The sequence below is a fragment of the Scyliorhinus torazame genome, chromosome 3, assembly GCF_047496885.1.
Source record: "Scyliorhinus torazame isolate Kashiwa2021f chromosome 3, sScyTor2.1, whole genome shotgun sequence".
Classification (NCBI taxonomy): Eukaryota; Metazoa; Chordata; class Chondrichthyes; order Carcharhiniformes; family Scyliorhinidae; genus Scyliorhinus; species Scyliorhinus torazame.
This window is the reverse complement of record NC_092709.1, coordinates 249295332-249308881: the sequence shown is the minus strand read 5'-3', so window position 1 is coordinate 249308881 and position 13550 is coordinate 249295332. Positions and strand designations below refer to the sequence as shown.

The window sequence follows — 13550 nt, the reverse complement described above, 5'->3', positions numbered from 1 at the left end:
TCCTCCACCTGTTCTTGTCCTTTATCAACCATATGATCATAAATCGTTTGTGATAAATGAACTTCAGCTTCATCTTCACTCTTTGATTTTTCCTCTTGTCTTAACCTGTGACTTTGCGACCTTGTTACTGCGCAATCCGGAAAAATCCCAGGATATTCGTCCTTCAACACTTCAGTTGTCTGATTTTCCACAGGCTTATCATCCACAGTAGGCATCACCCACCTGCGATCCAGCTGTATCATTACCCAAGATAAACTGTATTCCTGGACAAGATAGTTTCTCTATTACTCCTACTACCACTTCACCACTCTCCACTGGACTTTCCAACCTTACCTTATATAACGGAACACTACTCTTCTCACCCTGAATTCCACATATTACCAACTTTTCTGGCAATATTCTTCCTGAACTACATAACTCCTCATCTCTTACCATTAAAGATTGACTAGCTCCCGTATCTCTTAAAATTGTGGCTTCTTTACCTCCTGATACACATGAGTAAACTTTACCCACACAAGTAAATTCTTTAAAGACATCTGGCACCTTCTTATCAATCACCTCTTGATCAGGCTGTGCAATCTTTTGCACCTCCTTCGCTTCACTTGGGCATTCCTTTACCACTTCAACAAACCCCACTGTCTTATCCTGTTTTACCACATCAGCCTTCCCAGTGCTTTTCTTCAACCACCAACACTTTGACTTTACATGGCCTAGTTTATTACAGTGAAAACATTTGAAACTTTTCATTTCTTTTCCACCCTCCTGGATTTCTTTTTTAATCGGAGGTACACTCTCCTTATTATCTCCCATCAGATCACCTTTACCTTTACCACTTGAGTATTTCTCATGTCCCCAGTTTCTATCCTTCTCAGGCTGAAACTGATGTCGGAAACCAAACTTTGATTTATGAACTAATTCATAATCATCTGCCATTTCTGCTGCTAATCTCGCAGTTTTAACCCTCTACTCTTTCACATGAGTTCTCACTACATCAGGAATTGAATTTTTAAACTCCTCCAAAAGTATAATTTCTCTGAGAGCTTCAAATGTTCGGTCTATTTTGAAAGCCCTTATCCACCTATCAAAATTACTCTGTTTTCCTTTCAAACTCCATGTATGGTTGACCAAATTATTTCCTTAAATTTCTAAACCTTTAGGCTGCAGGCACTAGTTCATATGCATCCAAGATGGATTTTTTAACCTCCACATACAATCCAGATACCTCCTCCGGGTATGATGCAAACACTTCACTAGCCCTACCTACCAGCTTTGTTTGAATCAGTAATACCCACATGTCCTGTGGCCATTTCATTTGTTTAGCCACCTTCTCAAATGACATGAAAAAGGCTTCTACCTCCTTCTCGGCATACCTTGGCAATGCTTGGACATATTTAAATAGATCCCTACCAAGCCTTCGACTATGACGCTCTTTCTCACTATCCTCATCCCTATCCTCAAACTGTACATTTCCCTTTAAATGCACCAATTTTAACTGACTGTCATGTTTCATGGCCATTTTCCAAAGTTCAAACTCTCTCTCTTTTTTTTCCCTCTCTCTCTTTCTTTTTCCTCTCTCTCTTTTTCTTTTTCCTCTCTATCTCTTTCGTATTCAAGCTGCTTTAATTCTTTCTCATGTTCCATTTGTTTAATTTGTAACTGAATTTTTGCCATTTCCAATGAGTCAAACTGTATCTCAGGCAACTTTAAATGCTTAGCCACCTCCATAATCACCTCATCTTTTCGCATTTTGCAGGTAATGTTAACTGCAATGTTTTTGCCAAATCTAACAGTCTGTTTTTAGTCTCTGTCCATAAGGTACTGTGTGTGACCGTCTCCACCCGCAAAAACTCAGAGCCTCTGAAAGAGCCATTGTCCACAACACACTCCCTACTTGAACTGAAATACCACAGCTGAAAAGCAACCACAATATGCTCACCCCTCACTGTCTTTAAGTTCACTGAGCCAATCCAATAGATAGACTTTTATCCCCCTTGAGCCCCCACTTTGTTATGGGCCAGGGTTTAGAGAACCCCAAAGTGTTTCATGGCGTTAACCTGACCCACAACTTTTATTAGATTGTGGTATGGGGAGCACACGGCCCACTCTACAGGTGTGGTGCCGCAGACATCTAACAGTAATTTTTAAAGCAAAACAATGTTTATTCTATGAACTCAAGTTAACCTTTTAAAAACATACAGTGAACATCTTAGCAACCATCAATTCAAATACAACCCCCAAAGAATACAACACTAAGTAATCCTTAAACTTTCCTTTCAACATCCATAAGACATTAAAATAAAACCTTTTAACAGAAGCACATGAGGTTTAAATTCACTACTGAGAACAGTTATCGCTCTGAATTCACCAAATGATCAAAAGATAGTCTTTACATGGCAGAGAGAACAACATTACACCTTCTTTGGCTGGCTGCAGCTCCAACACTAAAACAAAACCAAAAAACACAGACACACCCAAGCTTTTCTCAAAGCGAAACTAAAAAGCAGAGCTAGAGCTCAGTTCCACCCACACTCTGACATCACTGCACTAACTTGAGCAGACAAACATTTCTTAAAGTGGCATTCTCATGACAATACACATATATATAACATAGCCGAGAAACACACGGCTGGGAGACTGAAGAATCCAGCCCCTTCTCTTTTTGCCATCTCAACAGTTTCTACACATGGGCAGGGGTTTCGTCAGACCATAATAAACTAATCAATTTTCTGCCATTGTTTCGCTAAGCTCAGCAGTTTAACAATGTCCATCTGTTTGTGTGTCAAGAGTTCCACCTGCAACCTGTTAAGACCAGTGGATTTATCATCAGTTTTGAATGATCCATAAGTTTCTGAATTCACTAGCCTCCAGCACCCTCCCTCCAACAGAGATAGAAAGGTTTGTGCTGAGGCAGCACGAGTGCAGGCTTTCGTGCATAAAAGAGTTCAGGCAATATAGCGACAGCACCTGGAGCTTTGCCCATGGCAAGTGAGTCAATAGCTTTGCTAAGCTCCTCCACTGTAGGTTTGATATTGAGCTCTGCCATGACAAGACAGGCTTTCTATGGTATTTAGAGCTTCCTCGGTGACTGTGTTTGGCCTAGATGTCACTCAAGACAGTTCCACCGATCTCTTCAACTGTTTATTGCAGTTAGTGATGACCTCTTCTGTCTTTGTTTTCATTGGTGCCATTTTCTTTTCTGATGGATTTGTTACCTTTTCAATACCTTCATACATGCCATATGTCGAGGGACATTTAGATATTCTGGCAGAGTTCAGCAGTCTTCGCGCACTGCCTAGCAGTTTGTTAGTCATTACTTTGAGTGGAAATTTAATGCATTCATCTCAGGCCACCCTTGTAATTAATGAGAGTGGACCGCTTATCATCATAATGGGTTCCATCGCAATGAGGTTAGCCTCGAAACAATTATAATTTTTACACTCTTACTTCCCATATGTTGAAAGTATTGTCGATAATGTCCCAAAGAGTATTCCATTTGGCTTCTGCGCTCTGTGGGGAATGCTGAATACTGCCTGTTCAACCGGGTTGAGGAACTCTTGGTTTTTATCTGGGTGGGCAGTAAGGCTGATGTTAATAGGAAGATAGCATTTCTACTTTCAATGAAAAAGACTTCAGGTTTTCATCCTAACTCTGGTTCACACCAGAGACTGTTCTGTATCACAGCCAGTACTGTGGTAGCTGTGTGTTGATTGATTTATTGATTGATATTTATTGTCACATGTGCCGAAGTACAGTGAAAAGTATTTTTCTGCGGCCGAGGAAATGTACACAGCACGTACATACTGGACAAAAGAATAAACAACAGAGTACATTGACATACGGTACATCGGCAAATGGTGATTGGTTGCAGTGCAGAGCAAGAGGCCAAACAAGCAATACATGAGCAAGAGCAGCATAAGGCGTTGTGAATAGTGTTCTTACAGGGACCAGATCAGTCCAAGGGAGAGTCGTTGAGGAGTCTAGTAGCTGTGGGGAAGAAGCTGTTCCTATGTTTGGATGTGCGGGTATTCAGACTTCTGTACCTTCTGCCTGATGGAAGGGTCTGTAAGAGGGCAAAGCCTGGGTGTGAGGGGTCTCTGACAATGCTGTCTGTCTTCCTGAGGCAGCGGGAGGTGTAGACAGAATCAATGGGAGAGTCACAAGCTTGTGTGATGCATTGGGCTGAGTTCACCACATTCTGCAGTTTCTTGCGATCTTGGACCGAGCAGTTGCCATACCAAGCTGTGATGCAGGCGGATAGGATCATAGAATCATAGAATTTACAGTGCAGAAGGAGGCCATTCGGCCCATCGAGTCTGCACCGGCTCTTGGAAAGAGCACCCTACCCAAGGTCCACACCTCCACCCTATCCCCATAACCCAGTAACCCCACACAACACTAAGGGCAATTTTGGACACTAACGGCAATTTAGCATGGCCAATCCACCTAACCCGCACATCTTTGGACTGTGGGAGGAAACCGGAGCACCCGGAGGAAACCCACGCACACACGGGGAGGATGTGAAGACTCCGCACAGACAGTGACCCAAGCCGGAATCGAACCTGGGACCCTGGAGCTGTGAAGCATTTGTGCTATCCACAATGCTACCGTGCTGCCCCCATAGGATGCTCTCTATGGCACAGCTGTAGAAGTTTGTGAGAGTTGATGCAGACATGCCAAATTTCCTTAGCTTCCGTAGGAAGTAGAGATGTTGTTGGGCTTTCTTGCATCAACGTGAGTGGACCAGGACAGACTGTTGGTGATGGTGACCCCCGGGAACTTAAAGCGATCGACCATCTCCACTTCGGAGCCATTGATGTAGATGGGTGTGTGCCGTGCTACGCTTCTTGAAGTCGATGATCAATTCCTTGGTCTTTCCAGCATTTAGAGAGAGGATATTTTCGCTACACTATGCAACCAAGTGATTTATCTCCCTTCTGTAGTCTGATTTGTCGTTGTTTGAGATACGACCCACCATAGTCGTATCATCTGCAAACTTATAGATCGAATTGGAGTTAAATCTTGCCACATAGTTGTGTGTGTGTAGGGAGTACAATAGAGGGTTGAGCACACATCCTTGCGGGGCTCCGGTGTTGAGGACTATTGTGGAGGAGGTGCTGTTACCTATCCTTACAGATTGTGGTCTGTTGGTGAAGAAGTCAAGGATCCAGCTGTACAGGGAGGGGTCAAGTCCAAGATTGCAGAGTTTGGATGTTGTGAATGATATTCAGAGAGACATGTCTGATGATGGCCAGATCCATCTGGTGCCAATGCTCTGATCTTGTATGTCTCCAAGACATTTTGTGGCATGGTTTGTTCTGAAAGAAGGTGTTGGTTACACAAAGCAGTAAATTTCATGTAATCTCTGATCATTCTCATTTATCCATCCTCGACCATGATATCTGATGCAAGCGGGACATGCTTCATGGTCCGCATCCATTCTTGCGTTGAAATCCTCCAGTCTGTGAAGGTGTTCTGACTTAGGAATTGTGCTGATAGCAGTTTCAAGCTCATCATAGAGCCAGGCCTGTTGCCTCAGTAATGGAGCACAATATTGGAACATGGATACTCATGGGATTAACTGGCCCTGCTTCAGTTAAGAAGTGGATGGAGAAAACACATTCTGAACAATCTATGGGAGATTCTGTCATTGAAAGTATCGAGTTCCTGAGGGCACAGTGATTGTACTGCTGCAACACAGCGCCAGGGACCCAAGTTCGATTCGGGACATGGGTGATTATCTGTGTGGAGTTTACACATTCTTCCCATGTCTGCGCGGGTTTCCTCCGTGTGCTCTGGTTTCCTCCAAAAGATGTGCAGGTTAGGTGGATTGGCCATGATCAATTTACAGGGTTACAGGGATAGGACGGTGGAATTAACTTAGGTAGAGTGCTCTTTCAGAGGGTCGGTGCAGACTCGATGGGCTGAATGGCTTCTGCACTGTAGGGATTCTATGGATTGAAGCTTATACGTTGCTCATGCGTTTCTTCTGCCAGGAGAACATATAATGTTTTTCTTTTGGCTCTCGGCAAGCCTGGTCTCTTGTAGGGATGCTATATCACTGCTTAGTCTATTAAGTTCTTTGCTTATTGCAGCTATCTTGCAAAGGTTATCAATGAGCTGAAAGTCATCTATTAGTCTCATGTACGTGGTTCTGAGGTTCCAGCTTGCCAATGGAAGAATTGGCATCTTCTTTCTTTTCACTTGTTTTGTTTGTTGCTGGGTTCAATGGTTTCTAGAATTTACATAGAATTTACAGTGCAGAAGGAGGCCATTCGGCCCATCGAGTCTGCACCGGCTCTTGGAAAGAGCACCCTACCCAAGGTCAACACCTCCACCCTATCCCCATAACCCAGTAATCCCACCCAACACTAAGGGCAATTTTGGACACTAACGGCAATTTATCATGGCCAATCCACCTAACCTGCACATCTTTGGACTGTGGGAGGAAACCGGAGCACCCGGAGGAAACCCACGCACACACAGGGAGGATGTGCAGACTCCGCACAGACAATGACCCAAGCCGGAATCGAACCTGGGACCCTGGAGCTGAGAAGCAATTGTGCTATCCACAATGCTACCGTGCTGCCCTTAATTCTGTCCCATTGTTGAGCAAAGATTCTAAGCTCAAAGCATCAATGACCATGATGTGTCAGCACTTTATTAGTCTGGAGCTGCTTGACTGGAAGTGGATGGTGGCTGACCAGTTGGACATCATGGTCCCTCTTACCATCAGAGACAGCTGCTAACACCCGTTCTCTACACCAGTCGACTTGGGCTTTTTACTTGTGACTGCCGTTCCCCCATGTTGTGTTAATGCTTTGCAGTGAAACTGGAACATCCTCTTCTAGGTGGAAGACCGAGAAAAATTTATGGGCTACCCAGACATCAAGATCCTCCTCTCAACCTCCCCAGTTGAGTCCTACAGAATGCAAAATGCTATGTTTGGCACTGGCTTGGTTGCAGGAGTTTTTGCAAAGATACTGGGCGGGATTCTCCGCCCCGCCGTGCCACATTTCTGCCCCAACCGGCCGGCGGAATTCTCCGTTACGCCAGCCGCTCAATGGGGTTTCTCATTGTGGGGCAGCCCCACGCCGTCAGGAAAGCCCAGGCGCCGGCAAAACGGAGAATCACGCCGGCGGAGAATCCCGCCCGACATATTTAGACATTGTTCCACCTTTGGGCTCTACGTCAGATTTGTTCACTGGGTTCACTTCCTTACGTAGTGTTCAACTCTCCAAAGGTATCCACAAGGCAATGGAGCTATTTGCTGATAACTGGTAGGTTGGTTTATGAATGCCAGGGTGTGTCTACATGCCGCTGGCCTACACACTGCATATCTGGGGATCAATCTCCTCCGACTTCCTCTGAAGCTTTAACTTGGGGCTGTGAGGGACACAGTTTCCGTGTGTGGCCACGAGGAGGCACAGCTGAGGACTTAGACCATAAGACATAGGAGCGGAAGTAAGGCCATTCGGCCCATCGAGTCCACTCCGCCATTCAATCATGGCTGATTTCAACTCCATTTCCCCGCTCTCTCTCCATAGCCCTTAATTCCTCGAGAAATCAAGAATTTATCAACTTCTGCCTTAAAGACACTCAACGTCCCGGCCTCCACCGCCCTCTGTGGCAATGAATTCCACAGACCCACCACTCTCTGGCTGAAGAAATTTTTCCTCATCTCTGTTCTAAAGTGACTCCCTTTTATCCTAAGGCTGCGCCCCCGGGTCCTAGTCTCCCCTGCTAATGGAAACAACTTCCCTACGTCCACCCTATCTAAGCCATTCATTATCTTGTAAGTTTCTATTAGATCTCTCCTCAACCTCCTAAACTCCAATGAATATAATCCCAGGATCCTCAGACGTTCATCGTATGTTAGGCCTACCATTCCTGGGATCATCTGTGTGAATCTCCGCTGGACCCGCTCCAGTGCCAGTATGTCCTTCCTGAAGTGTGGGGCCCAAAATTGCTCACAGTATTCTAAATGGGGCCTAACTAATGCTTTATAAAGCTTCAGAAGTACATCCCTGCTTTTATATTCCAAGTCTCTTGAGATAAATGACAACATTGCATTTGCTTTCTGAATTACAGACTCAACCTGCAAGTTTACCTTTAGAGAATCCTGGACTAGGACTCCCAAGTCCCTTTGCACTTCAGCATTATGCATTTTGTCACCGTTTAGAAAATAGTCCATGCCTCTATTCTTTTTTCCAAAGTGCAAGACCTCGCACTTGCCCACGTTGAATTTCATCAGCCATTTCTTGGACCACTCTTCTAAACTGTCTAAACCTTTCTGCAGCCTCCCCACCTCCTCCATACTACCTGCCCCTCCACCTATCTTTGTATCATCGGCAAACTTAGCCAGAATGCCCCCAGTCCCGTCATCTAGATCGTTAATATATAAAGAGAACAGCTGTGGCCCCAACACTGAACCCTGCGGGACACCACTCGTCACCGGTTGCCATTCCGAAAAAGAACCTTTTATCCCAACTCTCTGACTTCTGCCTGACAGCCAATCGTCAATCCATGTTAGTACCTTACCTTGAATACCATGGGCTTGCCGATGGAGAGGCTGTGTACTGACAGGGAGACACTTACACATTTGGCTCTCTTTTTCGCAGTGCTGCCAGCCAGTGGTGTGAGCTGAAAATGAGAAGCAAACTGGCTCACAAAAAGCATGCTGACTCTAAACAAGCTCATCATATCAGCTTGTTGGACACACAACTGTTACTATCTCACTCTCACTGCAGCCTCATCTGTATTCAACTGAAATTAAAAGTAAAACTTAAAATCTACATGATGCACAAGCATGAGCCAGCTCTCCTGAATCCTCTATTGCTCGATTCATCTTTCCCTATTGTTAGATGCTTGGGATGTTGAAGGTGCTATGCAAATACTTGTAGTGATGATGGTCATTGCTAAAAACTACCCAAGTCCTTAAGTGAATACAATAGTCACTGATTGTTTGATAGATGTCATGATGCATGAATTGACAAGTGCAACTTAAGCTGAATTCTTTATAGCTAAGAAAAAAAATGGTATTTTTGAGTGAAATAGTTTATTTCTCACAGTTGTGTAAGGCACAAAGAATTGATGCAATGAAAATATTATTGATGTGGCCTATAAACCGAGCTTGTTCTTACTCAAGTTCTTTATTTGGTAATCTGTAGTTGTGAATGTAACTTATTTCTAATATTTTCTGCAGGATTGGGTATTGCCATGCGTATCCAGATCTCGGACCTCCCTCAGCTGGTTGCTGCTTTCCACAGCCTGGTCGGTTTAGCTGCTATGCTTACCTGTGTGGCTGAGTACATGGTGGAATATCCTCACTTCACTACAGACTCTGCAGCCGGTTTGACCAAGATCATAGCCTATCTTGGCACCTATATAGGTGGAGTGACATTCAGTGGCTCTCTTGTCGCTTACGGCAAATTACAAGGTGAGTCTATATTTCATACAAAATCATTAGGTTATACTTTATTGCGTTATGGTCCGTAAAGTAGCCAGATTTTCAGAGAGAATATTGATTATTGTAATTTTGATGCTGACCAAGAGATTTTACAGAATAACTTGCTATCTTTTCACCTCTGAGCTTCAAGGATTATAGACATGCCAAATAGAGGGTGTGGTGATGTGCATCACTACGGGTACACGGGGGGGGGGGGGTTTAATGTAAATACATGTAGGCTAGCTAGACACTAGAGGGAGCACCAGAGACATCACACACACTCAACCAATAGATTAGTTAGATAGGACACGACCAATGGACATTCACGATACACACAGAGGTGACACGACCACAGGAGGGCATTACACCAACCCATATATAAAGGACACCACACACATGACCTGCCTCTTTCCAGTGGAGACAGTCAGTGAGTACAGACACAGGGTTGATTTAATATTACATCCACCACGTGGATTGCAGCAACTGGTTAGTCAGTCTGGGTAGCTATAGTAAGATTAGCAGTAGTGTCGAACCCGAGTAATAGAAGTGTAAATAGTTTAATAAACGTGTTGAAGTTATCTCCACGTCTGAACCTTCCTTTGTCAAGTGCACCACAAGGAAGCCGCTTGTGCTACACCTAGAGCATAACAAATCAGAGGGAGTGAAAGATCCAGCTCCCTTGTTGGTTGTTGTGGTTTGTTAACTCATTGGCCTGGGCTTTCACCGAGTCGTTTTGATTCGGGAGCCTTTTTAAGATTGACGGGCGGGTCCCGACTCTGGAATTCCTGGGCTGTGCGATATTTGGGAGTGCATTTAAATAGTGTGGTCTGCTTCTTGCCAAAAGCACACCTTTGGCACTCGGACCTGACCTGCTCCATTGCGGAGATATGTATCTCCTACTTCTCCACAATTTTCATAGAGTTGGGACAGGTTTTAAAAGAGTTAGGAACATAGGAACGTAGGAATTAGGGGCAGATGTAGGCAATTCAACCCTTCGAGGCTGCTTCGCCATTCAATCAGATTATGGCTGATCCTTTCCTGGTCTCAGCCACCTCCCTACCTGTTCCCCATATCCCTTTAACCCATTTTTATTAGAAATATATCTATCTCCCTCTTGAAATCATTTAATGATTTGGACTCCACTGCACTATGGGGCAGCAAGTTCCACAAATTCACCACCCTGTGCGAGAAGTAGTGCCTCCTCATCTCAGTTCTAAATCTACCGCCTCTCAACCTATATCCGTGAACTCTTGTCCTAGATTTCCTCACAAGGGGGAACATTTGGTCCACATTTACTTTCTCAATCCCCTTTTAGTATTTTATATACCTCGATCAGACCCCTCTCATCCTTCTAAACTTCAGCGAGTATAAGCTCAAACTGTTTAATCCCTCCTCATACGTCAACCCCTTCATCCCCAGAATCAATCTGGTGAACCTCTTCTGAACTGCTTTCAATGACACCACATCCTTCCACAAATAAGGGGACCAAAACTGGACACAATACTCCAGATGTGGTCTCACCAATACGCTACACAATTGCAACAATACTTCTGTATTTTATAATCCAGTCCTTTTGCAATAAATGCTCACATTCAACTTGCCTTTCTTATTACATTTTGTACCTGCGTACAGACTTTCTGTGATTCATGAACAAAGACACCAGATCCCTCTGCCCAGACGCATTTTGAATCTGCTTTCCATTTAGAAAATTTGCCTATTTTTTCTGCCAAAATGGATAACCTCACACTTATCCACATTAAGCTCCAGCTGCCAAATTGTGGCCCAATCTGCTAGCCTATCTCCTCTAGATTTTACTCTACGTCGTAAAATCTGTATCTCCTGTTCACTGCCTGCTTTCCCACCTATTTTAGTATCATCCTCAAATATTGCTATGTGAAACTCTGTTCCTCTTGCAGATCATTTAGATAGATTGTAAACAGTTGAGATCCGAGGACTGACCCCTGTGGCACCCCACTAGTTACAGTTCGTCAGCCAGAGAAGGAACCATTTAACCCCACCCTCTGCTTTCTGTCAGTCAGCCAATCCTCAACCCAATCTTGTACTCTACCCCTAACCCCCTCTGATCTCACCTTCTGCATCAGTCTTTAAGCGGCATCTTGTGAAACGCCTTCTGGAAGTCTAGAGATATCACATCAACAAGTTCCCCATTATCCACCTTACTGGTTATGTCCTCAAAGAACTCGGGCAAGTTTATCAAGCATGACCTACCCTTCATAAAACCATGCTGACAACGGTGGATTGAGCTTTGTTTTTCCAAATGTTCAGCCATCTTTTTTGTTAAATTTAGAGTACCCAATTCATTTTTTCTAATTGAGGGGCAATTTAGCATGGCTAATCCCATCCTGCACATCTTTGGGTTGTAGGGGCAAAACCCCGGTCATCTCCTCCTTAATTATTTATTCCAGCAACTTCCCCACCACAGAAGTCAAGCTATCCCGTCTATAATTTTCTACTTTTTGCCTCTCTCTGTTTTTGAACAGGGGAGTTACATTAGCGTGTTTCCAATTCACTGGGATCTTTCCAGAATCCAGAGAATTTTGAAAAACCATAACCAATGCATCCACTATCTTTGCTGCCACCTCCTTTAAAACATTAGGGTGTAGGCCAACAGGTCCCGGAGACTTATCTGCCTTTAGTCCCATTAGTTTATTCAATACCTTCTCTCTAGTGATGGTTATTACTTAAGTTCCTCTGCATTAACTGCAGTTCTTGGAAAATTTTTATTATCCTCTACCATAATGGCAGAGGCAAAATATTGGTTCAGTGCTTCCGCCATCTCTGTGTTCCCCATTACTACCTCACCAGTATCGTCCTCTAAAGAACCAACATTTACTTTAGCTCATCTCTTCCGCTTTATATACTTATAGAAGCTCTTGGTATCAGTGTTCATGTTTTCTACTAGTTTCCTTTCGTGCTTTTTTGATTCTATTTTTAGTAGCTTCTTGCTGACCCCTAAAGTTCTCCCAATCCTCCAGCTTACCACTAGCTTTTGCAGTATGGTATGCCCTAGATTTTGCCTTTATGTCCTCTTTGACTTTCTTGTTTAGCCATGGAATGTTTTTCTCTCTTTAGAATTCCTCTTCCTCTCAGGAATGTACTTCAATTGAGAGGTGTTTAATATCTCCCTGAACATCTGCCATTGTTCCTCAACTGTCCTACCCTCAATAATTTTTGCCCAGTCTGCATGGGCGAACTCTTTCCTCAGGCCTGTATAATTACCTCTACCCTACGCTAAAACTCTAGTATGGCACTCTGTCCTCCCTCACTCAGTCTGAAATTGAAATGCTGTGATCACACCTTCCAAGCGGATCCTTAACGACAAGACTATTATCAACCCTTCTTCGTTACATAATACTAAATCTGAAATAGCTTGCTCCCTGGTTTGCTCCATAATATATTGCTCTCAAAAACAATCCCTCACACATTCCATGAAATCTCCTTCAAGGCTACTCTTGCCAATTTCATTAGTCCAGTCAATATACATGTTAAAATCACCCGTGATTACCGTTGTGCCCTTCTTACAAGCCCTCATTATTTCTTGGTTTATATTATGCCCCACTTTGGAAGTATTGCTCGGGGGCCTGTAAATTACTCATGCCAAGGAGTTTCTCCCCTTGTTTTTTATTTCCACCCATATCGATTCAACATTTTGGCCCTTAGTGCCAATATCATTTCTTAATACAGCCTTGATGTCATCTTTAACCAATAAAACAACTCCATCTCCTGTTCCATCCTGTCTATCCTTTCGGAATACTGAGCACCCTTGGACAATTAACTCTCAATCCCGGTCGTACTGCAACCATGTTTCAGTAATCTCCACCATATCATACCCATTTGAGTCATCAGCCCATTGATCCTATTCCGAATACTGCGTGCATTTAGGTACAAGGTTTTTTTAAATATATCCTATTGATTTTTCTTTCCCTTTCAGGATTTTTTTGTGCATTACGCTTTTCACACATTCTGACCTCCTTCATTAATTTCTGATAACATTCAGCCTCATCCCCAACTTTCACTCTCACAGTCTCCTTACATTTTAGTTGTTTACTTTTTCTTACCCCTCCGTAGTTATAATAATAATCTT

At 43.7% G+C, this 13550-nt stretch overlaps 1 protein-coding gene across 2 annotated transcripts in view; it reads left to right on the top strand.

Moving 5' to 3' along the window:
• LOC140409045 (NAD(P) transhydrogenase, mitochondrial-like) overlaps window positions 1–13550 on the top strand; it is a 343808-nt gene that overhangs the window by 155327 nt on the left and 174931 nt on the right. For both annotated transcript variants that reach the window (XM_072497085.1, XM_072497084.1), the window contains exon 15: window positions 9203–9436. In XM_072497085.1, the coding sequence (XP_072353186.1) occupies window positions 9203–9436 (234 nt within the window). The remainder of the gene's footprint in view (window positions 1–9202; window positions 9437–13550) is intronic.